The 18,633-nt window shown below is 35.4% G+C and overlaps 2 protein-coding genes across 2 annotated transcripts; one reads left to right on the forward strand and one right to left on the reverse strand.

Annotated features, from left to right (window-relative positions):
* Nucleotides 1-8,415: 8,415 nt before the first annotated feature.
* On the reverse strand, nt 8,416-12,969 carry LOC112702965 (uncharacterized). Its single transcript, XM_025754222.3, has 3 exons — nt 12,409-12,969; nt 11,792-12,139; nt 8,416-9,230 (listed from the first exon to the last, which is right to left on the reverse strand). The coding sequence occupies exons 1-3, from the start codon at nt 12,733-12,735 to the stop codon at nt 8,730-8,732; spliced, it is 1,176 nt and encodes a 391-aa protein (XP_025610007.1). The 5' UTR covers nt 12,736-12,969; the 3' UTR covers nt 8,416-8,729.
* A 3,933-nt stretch (nt 12,970-16,902) lies between these two features.
* Nucleotides 16,903-18,304, forward strand: LOC112701405 (uncharacterized). The gene is made up of 2 exons (XM_025752165.1): nt 16,903-17,479; nt 18,189-18,304. Exons 1-2 carry the CDS (start codon nt 16,903-16,905, stop codon nt 18,302-18,304), a joined length of 693 nt encoding a protein of 230 aa, XP_025607950.1.
* The last annotated feature ends 329 nt before the right edge of the window (nt 18,305-18,633 follow it).

Below are 18,633 nucleotides of genomic sequence, written 5' to 3' on the forward strand. Positions count from 1 at the left end.
AATTTACTGCTGCCCAAATTGACTCTTGTCGGTCTGAGATTATACCCACATCGTCTCTTCTAACAACATGCTTTCGTAAATTACTGAGAAAAAGTGCCACGCATTAGCGGTCTCTTCCTCCACAAGGGCAAAAACGTTAGGCACAATGTCTTGGTTCCCATCTTGTGCAACAGCAACCAAAAGTGCACCTTTGTATTTCCGTAAAGGTGTGTACTATCAACATGAACTAGAGGCTTGCAATGCTTGAATGCTCTAATGCATGCATTGAAACTCCAAAACACGCGGTGAAGTATCCTGACACCATCCGCCTCCTCACTCCCATTGTACAGGGGTCGTGTTTCTATTTGGACAATTGAGCCAGGCATCTTTCAAACGATGACCGAGAACTACCATAGCAAAGCTTGGTAAGAATCTTCCCAACCACCAAAAACTTTGGCTATGCACTTATGCTTTGCAACCAAGCCTTTCGGTAACTGATGGTGTAGTTGAACCTTGACTGGACTTCTGCAATTATAGATTTCACCTTGATGGACGGGTCGGTCTCAACCAATGGCCTTATAGCCTCAACAACTGTATCTGAGTCTAACATGGAATGATCCTGTGAAATCGTTTCCATGGTGCATGTGTGCCTACCATTGTATCTGTGTATCTCCCAATAACCATTTTTCTGTATCAAGCTGGCTTGGATAAGCTAGTCGCACCCTTGCCCATACGTCTTACATTTTGCATAGAACGTTGTGGTTCAAACTCATAGACATTTTATTTGACTTCTCTAGAGATAGTGTAACTTCTAATTGCTACGACGACTGAGTTTCTAGAACTATATTCCATTCCGATCCTGAACTCTCCATCCTTAGAATTAGTAACACCTACACAAAGAAAAAATCATCACTCATTGATCCATCTAAAATATAAATTAAGAAAAATGTAATATTCACTCATCACATACCTATGTTTGCATATTCTGGGAATTCTGGTGCATGCATGATGTCAATATCCAAGTTACGCATAAAAGGCGGAATGTCCATCATTGACTAACTGTGGGAGGAACCACTACATTTTTCACTGCTGCTTCAACTCCCACATTACCATCCTTCTCTTTGTCACCGGCTTCATAAGTAGCTTTAAAGTCCTCTTCGTTGTCACTGTTCATTCCTTCGTACACTTCAGCTTTATCATCCTCTATATCTAAATCATTTTAAATCCAATCTGCCTCTATGTTTTCAAACTCAACATATAGCTCAATCTTTGGCTGTTGTACCTGAGTCTGCCGGTGAATATGGAATATATTCTGCATACTTGCTTCATCAATGATCGGCATAATATCAATTTGTGTTAGACCACCAAAAACTATAACGTGGTTTTGGTACAGAATACTGTTCACTCTTCTCAACATATCATTCTCCATGCTTTGACAAAGACCATTCTTAAGCTCCATGAATGTCCTGGTGCATAGAACCACAAGTGAAAACGGATTCTCACATGCAACCCTCACTCCCTCTTGAATATTTCGTATATCTCACTATTGCGATACACTAACAAGTTTGTGGTACGCTCCATCATACTAGAAACACATTCAAACAACTCTTCTCTTTGCAATAAAATGGTAGCGAGCTTTGCCTTATATAGGGAGAGCACTCAACACAGAAACCACGTATTTCATCTCCATCGAATCAGAGAGCGACACGTCATCAACACGCCACACGTGTTGCGTCGCCATCGAATTAGACATCGATATGTCATCAACACGCCCTCACCGTGGTGTCAGCTCGCCCTCCATGTGCTACGTCAGCATACCCCTATGTGTTGAAGCTTCCTATCTGACACGTCCACCAATTTGCAAATAAACTAAAAGTTTCCATATCCACAAAAAACATCAATAAACTTTTCATATTATAAAAAATGAGCCTAATTCTTTTTTCATAAATACTATGTAATTATTATATGGTTAAAAGATATCTCTTGTACTGCCCACTAAGCTTAAAAAGAAAATTTTTGAAAAAGTAGTAAAATGCATGAGATTTTGAGTCATATATTGAGTTGTTCTAGTTAACTAGATGTAGTGGCACTATCTTTATTTCTGAATGTATGAATTAACAGTGCATATTTAATATTGGAGTTAAGAATTTTGGTTCTTGAGGAACAGGAACTTAGAGAAGTATTATGGATTCTCTGAAACAAGAAAAAGATTGATTCTTAAAGCAAAAGAAACATTAAAAAGAATTGAAAAGAAAAGAAAAATCAAAAGAAAAAGGTCCAAGACTTTGAGCATCAATGGTTAGGAGGGTCAAAATTGATCTAAAGCTCAAAAGAGTGGTTTTCCCTAACCATAATCTTGTGGTGTGAAAGTGTCAAGTAACCCTTGAGACCGAACACTTAATGTCGTGACCAATTGCTGTTACAAAGTATGCCTAAGGCTCTGAGCACCACTGTCTGGGAGGAATAAGAAGAAAAATTAGAACTCAAAGAGTTTTCCAGTTAAGTACTTGTGGTGTTCTTGTATCAAGTTAAGCTTGAGTACAAAACACTTAGAGTCATGGCTAGGCTCAAGGTGCAAAGCACCAGTGAAAAGAAAGAGCTGTGTTCAAGAATAAATTAGAGCCTAAAGAAGAGAATCTATAATATCATCCGAGCTCTAGTTCTGAAGGACACTAATATTTCTGAGCTTCAAAGGAGAGTGAGATGCCAAAGTTATTCAGAAATAGAATGTCATGAGCCCCATTCAGTAACTAGACCTGAGCTTCATTGATAAACTCAAAGTCTTAAGCAGTATCTCTTATTGGTCCTATGTTGTTTTGGTTGCTTGAGGACAAGCAACAGTTTAAGTTTGGTGTTGTGATGCGTAAGCGTCTTATACCCTTTTTCTTAGCATTTTCTATGTTGTTTTTAGTTAGATTTTATTAAGTTTTATTATATTTTAGTGCAAAAATCCTCTTTAGATGCTACTTTGAGTTGTTTTGGTATTTTTATGATTTTTGGTGAATTTTGGGGAAATTTGGCAGAGTTTTGTGCAACAACAAAGAAAGGATGTAGATGTTGTTAACCCGGACCTCCTTACATTTCAACGACCATAACTTGAGCTACGAAGATTCAATTGACGCGGTCTCAACGGCGTTAGAAAGCCAACTTCCGGAGCTTTCTAACAATATATAATAGTTTATACTGCTCTTTTGGAATCACTGCCAAAATTGGCGCTAAAAGTCGAGCCTGGCGTTTAGCGCCCTAGAGAGATAGACAAGTGCCAGAAACTTCCCCTGCCGGTGCTGAATGCCCACCTGACGTTTCACACTAGCAGAGGACCTCAGCATACACAAATTTTGACCCCCTTTGAGGAGTTTAACGCCCAGCAGCAACCCGAATCACTCCTCTTTAGGCCTCTCAAGTAGATTTAGCACTTCTTAACCTATTTTATTTTTTTTGCAATTTTTATTTACAAATAATATCTTTTTAGGTCTAGCATTTATTATTAGGTTAGTATTTAAGGAATAAGATGCACCCTTTCTAGTTAAGGTTAAGAGTTCTATTTATTTCTATGGATTAGAACTATTATTCTTCTATTTTAATTAATATTTTGGTTTATTTCTAAGGATTGTTTTCGTTCTTAATGTTATGAATTTGGTGGAACGAGAGTATGACCCTTTTCTACTTGAGTTCTTATAATTCTCGAGAGAGTTATCTCGCTTGAACTACAGCTTGAAAACAAATTCCTCCTAAGTTGCTAATTACATGAACTAATTGGGATATGTGACATAAAATTCTGTTAGCTTTGGGTAATTAGGGTTTTTGTGGTGTTAAACTAGTTTTCTGAACTTAACCCTCTAATCGGAATTGAGTTACCACGAGAGTGGCATTTGACGTAGGTTAGGAGAGATTAAATCACTAAGAGATTAGAGTTTAATCACTTATGGTTTGTTATAGAATGAATCATTCATTGTTAAAATAGTTGGTAAGACATTTTAATCCGAAAAAAATAAACATCTCCGAGACCTTAACTGATTTCTCATTATTGATTTTACACCAAACCTTTACTTGATCTTCTTTACTTGCTTGTTTATCATCTTATGCATTTACAACAACAACTCTTTTTACTATTTTCCTGACTAAGTCCAACAGGACAACCATTGCTTGTTCAGTCCGACAATCCTCGTGGGATCGACCCTCACTCACTTGAGGTATTACTTGGATGACCCGGTGCACTTACCGGTTAAGTTGCGCGAGTTCTAATTTCACACACCAAATCATAAATTTTATTTGTTTATTATTATTTTTTTGAACCTGTTAGAACTTGATATACCATTATCAATATGTCAACAATCAATAGTTAAATGCCAATTAGTAAAAATCAAGTAGTATTTTTAACAAAAACAATTAATTATTATATTAAATAACAAGAGTACAAAATAAAAAGTCAAAGAGATAAAATACTGTTAAACAAAGCAAAATAAAATCCTAATTACTACGGGTCCTGATAATTCTCGTCGTCGTCATTTTCCTAGTCCTGCTAAGGTGGCAGTCTAGGTAGTGGTGTTGGTGCCTGTCCTGGTTCCTGTACTTAGGCCGAGGAGACCCCTCTAGCAGCGGCGCTACCACCAACACGCATTTGGTCATAGTACACCGCTATCTGGTGCCACATCCGTTGAATCTGCTCCAACTCTCGCCTAAGCTCCTGTCTCAGGGACTCTGTCTCTGTATCACAAGAGTCTCTTTCTGCTATGCATGCGAGGAGCTCGTTATACCTCTCCTAAACCAGATGAAGTTGGTGATCTTGTCTTGAAGGCTTTGGGTAAGACTGTGAACCTGCTCCCGCAAATTAATGTCCTCGAGATCGGCAGGATTGGTGGATGAGGTGGACGAAGCCCTCAAGGTGGTGCTACGTAGGTTGCTGGCGAAGAACTAGCCCAACCCGTAGACACAATTTTTTTTAGCTCAGATGCAGTCTAGCACCAAACTGCATCAGGATCGATGACGAAGTAGATGAGTTGTTGCCGTCCTCCTACTCTGCTGTGATTGTTGGATCACAACCTCTAATTTTTGCGTGTCGGATTCCTACCACATTATATGCAAAAGTTATTAGGACAACAATTAAATAAAAAAGAAAATCATGACGTTTACTCACATAATAATCCCCACAATCATATAATAATCTACCATTGTCGCCTTACGATCCAACAACTTAGACTACACGTATTGAAAAAATAGGTTAAATCAAGTGATAATTAGTTCAAAAAATCAAAGATAAAATGAACATAACATATTAAAGCAAAGTACATACTAGGCTGGCCTTTGTCTTCATGAAAGTTGTTGACCTGCCAGTATACTTGGACAACCTGACTGATGCCCTATTGGCGTTATTTATGGGATCGTGAGTCTTCTCCCAAATAAGTTTCTCCTGCATAAAGAAAAACTTAGCATTAGGTAATCAAAATTAAATACATAAACAAAACATAATATAGAAACTAACTAAAGTTTTGTAAGAAGAGGTTTTACCACCCACTTATGAAATTATCGCTCTTTGGTCTTTGCAGAGATCTTCTTGTAGTTCGATCATGAGTGGTCGTACACCAATTTAATGACATTAGTATATTCCTGTGTACAAGTGTTATTATCCGGTGCAAACCTATTGATGAAGAACTAAAGATGAGTAAATATAAACATTGTTTAAGAATTTCAAAATAAATTACATTTAAAACCAATTAAATTAGTGCCCACGTGGTCAATCCATCACTTATTTACAAGAGTGTCTTATAGATATGAAATATAATATACTAAAAGGGTCTAAGTCTGGGATATGTTATATAGGTGTCTGACTAATGTTTTAATGTACATATATTTGTCTAGCTTTACTATTTAAGATCTATGTTTATTCTCCTTATTCTGCTTTATAACTTATTATGCATGATAGATAATCATTATAATGAGTATTGAAAGAAAAATTTACTCCGAAATTACACCCACATTTTCTAATGACAAATTAGACTTATGTATTATTTAATAAAGAGTTAGAGTTATAGAGACATACGTAGTAACATCTTGCCTTTAGTATGCTCATGAGGTGCTAGAAGTTGGATCATTATAATATTACTCTAAGGTGTCAGTTTTTCACTTTTTATACTGCTAAAATTTTTGGCAAGATCAAATTAGGAGATAAAAGATGTGGAACATCATTGGTATAGGAGATGTGTAGATTGAAACCAACATAGGATGCAAGTTGTAGTTGAAGAATGTTAGGCATGCGCTACATATGCAGTTTAGTCTTATTTTAGTGAATGTAGTAGATCAAGAAGGTTATTGTACTTTTTTTTGTAGTGAAAAATGTAAGATTACCAAAAGGGTCCTCATTCTTACTAAAGAAGACAATAGTCTCACTAGTATCTACTAGTTGCAAACAAAGTTGTGCAAAGAAGAGGTGAATGTGGCTAATGATTCCTCCTCTGATTTGTGCAATATGTATCTTGGTCATTTGAGCAAGAAAGAACTTATCATCTTAACCATGAGGCACTCACTTCCAGCGAAAGGTACAACTTTAAATATTTGTACTCATTATTTTGTACTCATGGTGACATAGATAAAAAAAATTATATAGAACAACCAGAGGATTTCGAGGTTAAAGGAAATGAGCATCTTGTATGCAAATTGAAGAATTATATGGACTGAAGCAAGTGCCAAGGTAGTGGAATACGAAGCTTGATTCTTTCATGGAAATTCATGGGTATAGTAAGACTTCTTCTGATCATTGTGTGTTATGTCAAGAAATTCTCTGATGGTGAATTTATAATTCTTTTAGCATGAGTATCACTCGTGACAGGAAGAATGAAAAACTGTGGTTGCCGCACCAAAAGTATATTGAGAATGTTTTAAAGAGGTTTAGCATGAATAATTTCAAACTTGTTAGTACTCCACTTGCTAGCCATTTCAAACTTGAGTTCACAGTAATGTCCTACAAGTGAGAGAAAAAAAGAAATAAAGAAGATTTTATATGCATCTGTGGTTGGTAATTTGGTGTATGCTATGGTTTGCACTAGGCCAGATATTGCTCATGCTGTTATAGTTTTTAGCCAGTTTCTCTCTAATCCTTGAAAAGAACATTGGCAAGTAGTGAAGTAGATTCTTAGAGATCTTAATGGTACTAACAGAGTTTATTTATGCTTTGGGAGTGGCCAACATGTGTTGGATGGTTATAGAATATGCGAATATGGTTGGGGATCCTGATTCAAGAAAGTTTACTTCTGGTTATATGATGACTTTTGCAGGGAGAGTTATGTCATGGCAATTTCGAGTTCAAAAATATGTTGCTTTGTCTATTATAGAGGCAAAATACATTATCGTTGTTAAAGCTTCTAAAGAACTCTTATGGATGAATAAATTTCTACAAGAGTTAAGCATCAATAAAAAAAGTTTGTGTTATTTTGTGATAGCCAAAGTGTTATCCATCTCAGCAAGAATCCAATGTTTCATTCTAGATCAAAGCACATAGAGGTGAGGTATCATTAGATACGTCAAACATTTGAGAAGAAGTCATATGCACTTAAGAAGATCCATACTAATGATAATGATTTAAATATGATGGCTAAGAATTTACCTACAGTGAAGTTTGATTCTTGTAATGAGAAGGCGAGCTTGACGGAGCAGTATGTACCCACTTGAGTCAGTAAAAGAGAGATTTGTTGATCGGTCTCCAACTCAATTGAAGTCCACAAATTAAATAAAAAAATAAAAAAAAAGAAGTGGCTTACCCATTATAAAAAAAAAGAAAGAAGAGAGAGTGTGTATTACACAAACAAAAAGAAAAAGAAAAGAAACACAGAGTCTGAGAGAGAGTCTGAGAGAGAGGATCATCACCAAAGCAAAGAAGAAAAAGGGTAAAAAGGACAATGTCATTTTGATCTTATTAAATTAGTAAATTTATTTTATTTCTTATAAAATTTTAGTATGTTGTTTCTAGTGTAGAGATAAACATTAGGATATAACTTTGGTTAAATTATTTTTTCTATTGTCTGATTTGAGATACTTACTTAATAGAGAGTCTATGTTGATTTCTTCAGTTTTAATAATTTATTGTGTTTATTGTTAAAATACTATAGTGCTACTAGAAATACTGATTGTGTACCTATTATTTTGATAGTAAAAAATTTTACTGAACTAATTTTCATGATTTTTTTATTTTTTTGAGAGTTTTTCATAATAAAAATTCAAATGTATAATATTTTAATTTTTGTTATTATATTTACTGTTTAGAATATTTTTAATATTGTTTATTTAATTATACAGATTATGAAAAAATTGTTCTTGATAATGATACCCATTTTATTTTACTTCCTGTAGAAATGCATCATGTCAATTAACTAAATTATTTGTCAAAAACCCAAAAGGCTAAAGGAAAAAAAAAAAAGGTAATATATAGCAACATTAACAAAATTAAAAACCCGTCAACCCCATTGAACATATTTTCTCCATATGAAATTCTTAAATACATGACATATACCATTATCTCAACATTGAGCAACTTATTCCAACCCCTCCCCCTCTTTTGAATTTGTCATTTGAGCTAAGCCACAGCTACATTCTCACTACAAAATTACATTAATAAGGAAAAGAACAAAGGAAAAGAAAAAAGGTTACACCATCCCCACCAATACTTTAATTATACCCCACCAAAGTAAAATTACAATTAACATTACATGCACAAGAGAAAAAAAATAAAGAGAAAGTTCCCTAACGAAGTTACCTTACTAAGGAGAATTAGTAGTATTGTCAAAGATATCCGCAGGAGGAATGAAGTGATCCAATGACAATCCCGGCACATTAAACATAACATCATCAATGGTCCATATTTCTTCCATCCTGGTCCTACTATGCTGCATCGACAGCTCACCGAATCGGAACACGGTTGCGATTGACCGTCCTTGATGGGCGATCAGAACACCATCCACGTCTCGATAGTCGCCGATAGTGCTCCCTATGGTGGTCTCCCAATACACCGTATCATTGTTGTCTTGTGTTTGGACCCTTGTGAGGTGGGAGTCTTCTAAGTATATGAGGAGCCCACTCTTTTGGCAAAAGTAGCCGTATAGTATGTGCCTTATCACCTCAGCGGGGCCCTCGCTTCTTTCGATCACAGCCGCTCGATCTGCAGAAACCTTTAGGACGAAGCAATCAACGGTCCCAATTCGATTCTCGCCTAGGCATTGTGCGTCGGTGAATAGGCTTGCTGTGGTCTTAGGATCTAACCCCTGGAAAATGTGCATTAAAAGAAACATAAAGGTCATGGATTAATTGTATACTTGTATGTATCATTTTTTACGAGAAGGATTATTGTATATCATTCTTTTTAAAATTTTTTATCATAAATAATTCATAAAAATATATGTTGGTATTTTAATCATTTATGTTCAAGATCTTATAACTAAATTATAAACCATTTAATTAATTCTATTTTTATTATTTTATACATATTTAATAAATAAAAAATAAATTAATAGGCGGATTAATACAGTAGTAGCATTATTAATGGTTGTATGTTGAAATTTATAGTGCGTCTGATTTATGTTTTATTTTTATTTTTTAAAGATTTTTTTTAGAATTTAAAAGAAAAGTGAAAAATATAAAAAATAATAACCTTTTTTCTTACTTCTAATTTTTTACATAATCCTAAAATTTAAAAACATTCAAATAAAAAATAAGAATAGAAAACAAACATTGCTTTAACATGTTCCTTAATTTTGGGGATTAGACTTGTATTACTCTCTATCTACTTTACCTAAAAGAAAAAGTGTATGCTCGTATTAAAGAAATTCAAAATTGCATAGGGTTTTGCAAATATACTATTGTTATACCCGATCTCAATTTTCGTGTAGACCCATATGCTGCCCTTGTTGATTTCAATTATTAAATTTATGTATATCTTTTTTGTACTTCCTTTTTCTTTTTAAAAACTCGACAAAATGACTTCACAAATTTTCACCAAAATCACATTAATTTATTTTATCATTTATGTACTCTGCGGAAAACTTTTTATAATAAAATAATCAAGAGTATTTTTATATACATTTTATCTTGCATGTTTAGCCATCATCACAAACATTATTTTCTCTTATTTTCAAAAGATAATAAAGTTAAAAATTATTTTTAAGAGAGTTAAATTAACTACTAAATTGCAAGTTCATTTACATCAATAAATGCCTTTTATTATTAGATAAATTTAAGACTCAATTTTTACAAATGTAAAATATAATCTAATAAATAAAAAAATATATATGTCGATTCAACTTTATAAAAAAATGAATAAAAATAATTCACTTCTTTGATAAATAGGAAAAAAGTGAGTGATAGGCTATCCTGAGCCAAACAACTTTGAAGGGGAGACACAAGTACAAATGAAAAAAGAATATATAGGCATGAAAGGAGGGGCAATAATGCATTGTTGGAGAGACAGGACTGTTCATTAAAGTGCCAAAAAGAAAAAGTTAAAGCAAAAGGGTTATATAAATAATAAAAAAATAAATAAAAAAGATAGAGGGTACCCTTAGGTACCTCAGATAAGCAGCAATCCCAAGATGTGACTCATGATCTATTCAAAATATTCATATAATCAAAGATGACGTCAGATTGATAATCACGTGGCATGTAAGTATGCCAATTCCTTATTGTTTAGGGTAAAAGCATGGGACAGTTTCTCCATCATTGTCAGCAAAAATCGAAATATACCCTTCAACTCATTCGGATTTTAATTTAATTTTTGGTTTCTCAATCTTTATCTTTGTTAGGTACATCTTGCGGTCTTGCCTTTGAATTGAACCCTATAGTTCTTTGTCCCCCAAGGCTCTAGTAATCCAACAAATAAAGCCTAACAAAATAGTACAAGTTTCTGTTTGGTGTATAACCTAACAAAATCCAGAACAAAATTAAAGCTCTTTTATTCTTTCCCAATTTCATGTTTGTACTAAGACAAATTTTCGCATAATCACATATATGGAAAACCTGGTCTCGTTCTCAGTTTTCACTATAACAAATCTAAGATTAATTAATTATCATTATATAGTACATATATATATTTACAAGAAAGATTTTAAATAACAGATTAGTTAACTTTGTGAAATATTCTAATAAAAACGACACTTATGTGATTAATTGCAATTGCACCAATTGCGATTAGAACATTTCTTGTTACGTGGTAGCTTTTGGTGGATAGTTAATTATTTTTCTTCGCACAATATTATAACCACAAATGAACATGATGCATAAATTCTTCAAGGAAATGTTAAGGTGAAAATATAATATATGGATGCAAATTGCAATTTCAATCCCACACATTATTTCAAGAAATAATTGTGAAAAGTAAATGAAAAATAATATATGTACTACAAAAACTATAAAAGTTGTATATTAATTTATTTTTGAAATAATAATAATAATAAATACCAATATTTAGTAAAAATGATCAAAATGTCATGTGCTACTAAAAATTTCTGATATAAAATAATTGATTTGGACATAGCAAAAATAATTATTAGTAGTTCGAATTTTGTTTTACATATTATAAAAAATATATTTATTGTATATAAATAAATATATAATTTATATTTTAATGTATATTTTATTTTGATAGTTAATTTTAACGATTAATTTTAATTTAAATTTAAAATAATTAAAAGATTAATAATGTTAAAAATTAGCATATTTTATAATTGATTATTATTAATATTTTTAATAATATAAAATTATACTAAATTAATAAAAATACTGATAGAAAGACTCTCTCTTAAAAGATTACTGGGCAATTATCCGTGTTTACCTGAATAATGCGGCGGAGAGGGCGTTGTGGACCTTTAGCAGCATGAGTTCCTAACCAAGGTGTGTGCCTCCACACAGTTTTGCCATTGCTGCCAGCAATGACCTTATGGCCACCAACCACCAACTCAAGTGACCACATTCCCGGCCGCATCTGCCATAGCACGAAGCAGCCGTTCTCGGTGCTCCTTGTTCCCAAACACTTCACCGCCTTGCCGGACGAAATCTCCGTCTCGCAGCATATCATCTTCACCACCCCCGCCGCATACATGTTTTTTGTGTCCCTTTGTTGTTTTAAGCAACCTGTTGCTGCCAGGTACTGTTGTATGATGTACTTGGCCGTTGAAGTTTCCTATTTTAGTTCCCGGTATTCAAACTCAAGCGTTATTTACTTATATATATGAACAATGTTATACTTTTCTTACAATTCTACTAGAACTTTTGCGAGAAATCAAATTACGTTTTTGTTCTCTTGACATTTTATATCAAGTTTTCACTTCGATGTTCATTATTTGAGGGGAATAATTAACCGATTTGACCATGTAGTAAAAAAATGAAAACAAACGTTTTTTAATATATATAGAGAGAGCGAGAGAAGAGGGTTGCTTAATTAGTGCTTACAAAAGGGGTGTCTTTGATGTGAATGCTGAGAGAAGGATCACGTGCTGAAGGAATTGGAGCCAATGGACACCCCAAGACACCAAGCAAGAGCCTCAAATCTTGTGTCTTTGCGTGAATGCTTCCGTAGAACGATGATGAGGACGACGAAGACGAGAAGCTTCCTCCTCCTCCAGGGGAAATCTTCTGAGCCTTGAACCATTCCCTTATGACTTCCCATGAGCTCTCTTTCTTGGAAACTTCTTCTTGCATATCTGGGTCTGGACCTTCCATTAACGGCGTTAGTGGCTGTGGTGCCCAACTCTGGCGCCATCGTGCTCTAGAACCCATTGATGATCAGGATTCGTGAGGCAGTAATGGACAATTATTATTGACTGATCAAAAGTGAAAATACGTTGTGAGAATGTATGAAGCAAAGAGCAGGAGAAGGAAAGAGGTATCAGAAAGTGGATGCGGTTTGGGAGAGAGAGAGAGAGAGTTCAGCAAAAGAATAGGGTAATGATATTTGTCCGTCTGATAGACCTATATATAGGCTGTTTTTTTTTTGAGTTTCATGTGTGAGTTAGCCTCATTTGTGCTGTTTTGGGGGGATTTACGGCGTTGAAGTTTTGTTTGTTAGTGTGAAGAAATTAGACCGTTTGATTTTATTGCGGAGATAGAGAGGTAACAAATCAGACGGATAGATTTGTGCGAGGCATAGCATGGGGAGAACTGAAATTGGTCCCAGCGATTTCAGGAAAGAGGGAATAGCTGAAAACTAATCGGACGGTCCGATTGGTGTTGTTGAAAAATTTGAAATGTGAAGACGCGGTCGGATCGTCTGGTTTGCTTGTTGCTGCTGTATATATAAAATAAAAGTTACCTTGGGAACTCCCCATTAGTTTGTCTTCCTCTTCATCCCGAGAGAAAACCCAGCAAGCTATGTAACTTTTCTTTTCTGTTCTCCTTCTTCTTCATTTTTGCACAAGGAAAAAAAAACAATAGTGTTATTGAGAGTAGCTAGTATATCACTGTTAGTATGGATGATAGAGTTAGTTTGAAAATATATTGTTTTGGGCAGATTTTATTACAAACATATGAAGGAGTTCAATTTGTATGTGAAAATCTGTTAGATGTTGTTATTCCATACACGTTGTCGTTTGAGGAATTAAAATGTGTGATTTGTGAGAAGATAGATCCTCATTTATCTAGGAGAGTGTCATGTATTTTGTACAAGTATCATTTTATCTGTATTTGGTGAGTTCGTACAATTTCAAACGAAGTACGTAACGGATGAAGCGAGCATGCATGAGATGTTTTCAATATATATTGAAAATTGCCATCGAATGTCGTGCGTCGAGCTGTACATTGAGTTCGAGCAGTCGGAAGCGGACCGAAATATTGAACTGGAAGATTATGATAGTGATAGTGAGGAGGAATTTGAAAGTCATTATGAGATCGTTGGTTTGGGTGAAGAAGAAGATGAAGCTGACGGCACTATGAACGCAGATGTAGCGGAGGTGGCAAATGTATTGGCAAACCAACAACCGTTTCAAGAGCCTTCTTTCATGCGGTCGTTGGATTTGGAGGCTATGCATGCACCAGAGTTTCCTCAATACATGAATGCAGGTATGTAAAGAAATATAGTTATCTGATATGTAAACTACAATTTGTGTAACATGCCTTTGATTATTTTATTAGTTATTAGTTATTCAGTATGGACTATATTTACTAGGTGGTTAGGTAGATAAGATAGCTAACATGTAGACTATAATTATATATGTAAAAATGTAGATTACTATTATTTACGAGAATACGTATCTTGATGTGTGATTGTAGCTGAGCTTCCTGTTGTGATGGATGGGGAATTCACGGTTGGAATGGAATTCAGTTAAAGGGAGGCAGTAATCAAGGCGATGAAGGATTATACCATCCGTAGAGGTGTAGACTATAGGGTGTATGAGTCAGAACCGACGACATTCTATGCTAAATGTACACAATATGGCGCAGGTTGTGATTGGTAATGATTGGATTTTTGACGGTTTAGAATTTCACAAATGAAATCTCGTTGCAATATAGCTCCCAAACCAACAAATAATCATTTCATACAAAAGATTGTTTGTCACAAGTAACAAATCCCTAAATTTATAAACCGAAGTATTCAAACCTCGGATCGTTCTCCCTATGAATTACAATAAAGTGTCTTGTTATTGGTTATGAGTTATTTTTGGGGTTTTGATAAGAGACATGAAAGATAAATGGAAAAAAGTAAACTAATGGCTAAAAAGATCTTGGCAAGGGTTGGTGGTCAAGGATTTCTATCCTAATCACTAACCACAATATGAGAATTGGCAAGGATTAATCCCATTAAGTCATTCTCTAACTAGTAAAGGAAAGTCAAATGAGCTATATCAATCCTAGTCCATAAGTCCTAACTCTCCACTAATTTAATTAGTGAGAACTAGAGTCAATGGATCTCAATCATCAATTACTTGGACATTAGTAACTCAAGAGTTCCTAAGTTACCTTTCCAAGCCAAGAGCATAAAATTCTATTCTAAAATCCAACCAAGCATTTCATCAAACACTTGGAAGGCACAAAAGAAAAGCATAGTAAATTGACAACTAGAATGAAATCTAACAACTATTATTGCAAAGAATTTATAACAACAATCAAAAGAAATACAATTATTATGAATTACCTCAAATTAAATTGAAAGAAAAGAGAAGGAACAAGAGTAGATCTACAACAAAATATAGAAGCAACATAAAGAAAATTATAACAAAAGAATAGAAGAATGATGATTACAACAACAAGGAATTGAGAAGAAGAAGTAGAAGAAAGAATGAATTAAAACCTAGATCTAAGAACTAAACCTAATCATAATCCTAATCCTAGAGATAAGTGAGAGCTTCTCTCTCTAAAACTAACTCCTAATGAGTGTGAATGATCAAAAGTCTAGTCTCCCCCTTTGCTCTTCAATCCTTGGCTTTAAATAGCAGTTTAGGTGCCAAAGTTGGTTGGGATTGGGCCCCACAACTCTTGAGAATTCGTTGGGTGCGAATTCACTTAAAAATCAAGTATCAGCATCGACGGTACGCGCACAGCACGCGTACGCGTCCATGGGCCATTTCGCAAGGTGCGCATAAGCGCCTGGTTCGCGCGCGTGTCCATGGGCGAGTTCAACTCTTTGGCGTTTCATGATTTCTCCACTTTGCATGCTTTTCTCTTCACTCCTTTGATCCATTCCTAGCCTTTTCAATCTGAAATCACTAACAAACACATCAAAGCATCTAGTGGAATCAAAGGGAGATTAAAATCATCAAGTTAAAGGCCTAAAAAGCATGTTTTCACATCTAAGCACAAATAAGGAGACAGTCACAAAATTATGCTAATTCATTGAATAAATGTGGGTAAAAGGCATTAAAATCTCCTAAAATCAATACAAGATAAACCCTACAAATGGGGTTTATCAATTGGCTGATCAGGGTTACCAAAATGCAGAAAAAGTGCTGTTGTGAGATAAGAAGGTACAATGGTAGTCACACTTGTACTCGATCTAGTATTTCTCAAGAACATTAGAAACTGGATTCTAAGATAGTTGCAGAAGCAATTAAGCTATTGGTAGAGGTTGACCCATCTATAAAGGTGAAATTAGTCATTGCAGAAGTACAATCAAAGTTTAACTACACTATCAGTTATCGCGAAGCATGGTTGGCAAAGCAGAAGGCGGTGGAGTCAATCTTCGGGGGTTGGGAAGCATCGTACGAAGCCTTGCCCATATGGTTTGGGGCTATGTGTCATAAAGAGCCGTCAGCGGTGGTTCACTTTGGGACAATGTCTGCATACCAGGGAGATAATTTGGTTCCTGATATCCGTGTATTGCACCGAGTCTTCTAGAGTTATTACCCTTGTATAAGGGCATTTAGACATTGCAAGCCAGTTGTGCAGGTGGACAGGACTCATTTGTATGGAAAATACAAGGGTTGTTTATTGGTAGCAATTTCACAAGATGGAAATAACAATATTGTGCCTATTGCATTTGCCATAGTGGAGGGAGAGACTTTTGAGGCATGATACTTTTTTCTACGTAACTTACGCCAACATGTGGTAACACGTGATGGTATAGGACTTATCTCTGATCGACACGATTCTATCAGGTCAGCTATTGCTCGCAGTAATGGGGCTTGGTCTCCTCCTAGAGCTTTCCATATGTTTTGTATCAGGCATGTTGAGTCGAATTTCTTGAGATTGTTTAAGGTACCTTACCTGCAGAAGCTTATCGTCAATATCGGTAAGTTTGAATTACAGGCACTCTTTTAAAATTATAAATACGATAGAATAGAATGTTGTTCATGGTTCAATGTTTCTTATCGTAGGATATTCGAGGACGATTCGGGAGTACCAGATGCGCTATGAACGACTACGCGAACGGGGTGAGGCTTACACCAACTGGCTTGACCGGATCCCGGTGAGCAGTATGCATTGGCATTTGACGGTGGATATAGATGGGGTCACATGACCACCAACCTTGTGGAGTGCATCAACTCCATTTTGAAGGGGGCTTGCAATCTGCCAGTCACCGCCCTTGTGAAGGCCACATTTTACAGACTGAATGAGTTGTTCACTAGGAAGAGAGTCGAGGCTGAGACTCGCATTAATGCTGGGCATGTGTTCTCTGAGCTTGTGACTTCTAAGTTGCATGCAAACCAACGAGTAACAAGAAATATACAAGTTAGTTGCTTTGACAGAGAAAATGAAGCCTTTGACGTACGTGAGATGCCTAGTGGAGTTGAGTATGCAGTTGACCTATGCCGACAACGTTGCGACTGTGGTGAATTCCAGGTTGACAGAATTCCCTGTCGACATGTATTTGCTTGTTGTGCAAATCAGCGGTTGGACTGGCAGGTGTACGTTCATGACTTTTACAAAATGGACCAAGTTCGAAGGGTATACAGGGCCAGGTTCAGACCATTGGGAAATCCTACAACATGGCCACCTTATCATGGACCTCGATTCGTTAGTAATCCATTCCTTAAAAGGGTGGCCAAAGGTCGGCCTAGGATGACCCGCTTCTTTAATGAGATGGATACACGTATGTTGCATGGTCCTAGGAGATGCAAGCAATGCGGTACAGAGGGCCATAGTCGTAGTAGATGTTGTCAAAGTGGTGGTCCAAGTTCGGGACCAGTCGGAAATAGAGTTACTTTTGTTGCATTTCAGTTGATTGGACTTTTATTGTGTAGAATTAAAAACCGGACCATACTGGCCTGTTTGACCGGACCTCAGATTTTAATTTTAAGTTTTTAACTATTTTATATTTTAACATGCATTGAAACCATAGTAGTAACAACAAGGTAATAACATATAGACCAAAAACTCGGACCGGACCGGCCGGTTTGACCGAAAACTGGTGAACCGGACCTCAGATTTTAATTTTAAGTTTTTAACTATTTTATATTTTAACATGCATTGAAACCATAGTAGTAACAACAACGTAATTACATATAGATGTAAAAACCGAACCGGACCGGCCGGTTTGATCGGGAACTGGTGAACCGGACCTTAGATTTTAATTTTAAGTTTTTACCTATTTTATATTTTAACATGCATTAAAACCATAGTAGTAACAACAATGTAATTACATATAAATGTAAAAATCGGACCAGACCGGCCGGTTTGACCGAAAACTGGTGAACCGGACCTCAGATTTTAATTTTAAATTTTTAACTATTTTATATTTTAACATACATTGAAACCATAGTAGTAACAACAACGTAATTACATATAGATGTAAGAACCAGATTGGACCGGCCGATTTGACCGAAAACTGGTGAACGGGACCGGTCAGTTTGACCGGACCGGAATGGCCGGTTTGACCGACGAACCGGACCTTAGCCCGAATCGGTTTACTCGTTGAGACGATAATAGTAACATTAACCTGATTAACATACTCGATACACAGATTGAAACAATAATAGTAATAATAACCTATTTAACATACTCCATACACACATTGAAACGATAATAATAACAATAACATGTTTAACATACTCGATACACACACTGAAACGATAATAATAACAATAACCTGTTTAACATACTCGATACACACATTGAAACCATAATAATAACAATAACCTGATTAACAATATCCTAATTAAAAAAGTACAACATCAAACATTATTTTTTCATTGCCGACTTCACATCCTTGAATAACTTTTTGCACTTTTTTGCAACCTTGTTAAA

The sequence above is a fragment of the Arachis hypogaea genome, chromosome 7, assembly GCF_003086295.3.
Source record: "Arachis hypogaea cultivar Tifrunner chromosome 7, arahy.Tifrunner.gnm2.J5K5, whole genome shotgun sequence".
NCBI classification, from domain to species: Eukaryota; Viridiplantae; Streptophyta; class Magnoliopsida; order Fabales; family Fabaceae; genus Arachis; species Arachis hypogaea.

Excerpts from the sequence above, each read along its gene's own strand:
- LOC112701405 (XM_025752165.1), top strand. The coding sequence starts at position 16,903 with ATGACCACCAACCTTGTGGAGTGCATCAACTCCATTTTGAAGGGGGCT. Across the intron at positions 17,480-18,188 it reads CTTTAATGAGATGGATACAC|ATTGGACCGGCCGATTTGAC; the intron begins GTATGTTGCATG and ends TGTAAGAACCAG.
- LOC112702965 (XM_025754222.3), bottom strand. The coding sequence starts at position 12,735 with ATGGGTTCTAGAGCACGATGGCGCCAGAGTTGGGCACCACAGCCACTA. Across the intron at positions 12,140-12,408 it reads ACATCAAAGACACCCCTTTT|GAAACTTCAACGGCCAAGTA; the intron begins GTAAGCACTAAT and ends GAACTAAAATAG. Across the intron at positions 9,231-11,791 it reads CTCTCCGCCGCATTATTCAG|GGGTTAGATCCTAAGACCAC; the intron begins GTAAACACGGAT and ends CACATTTTCCAG.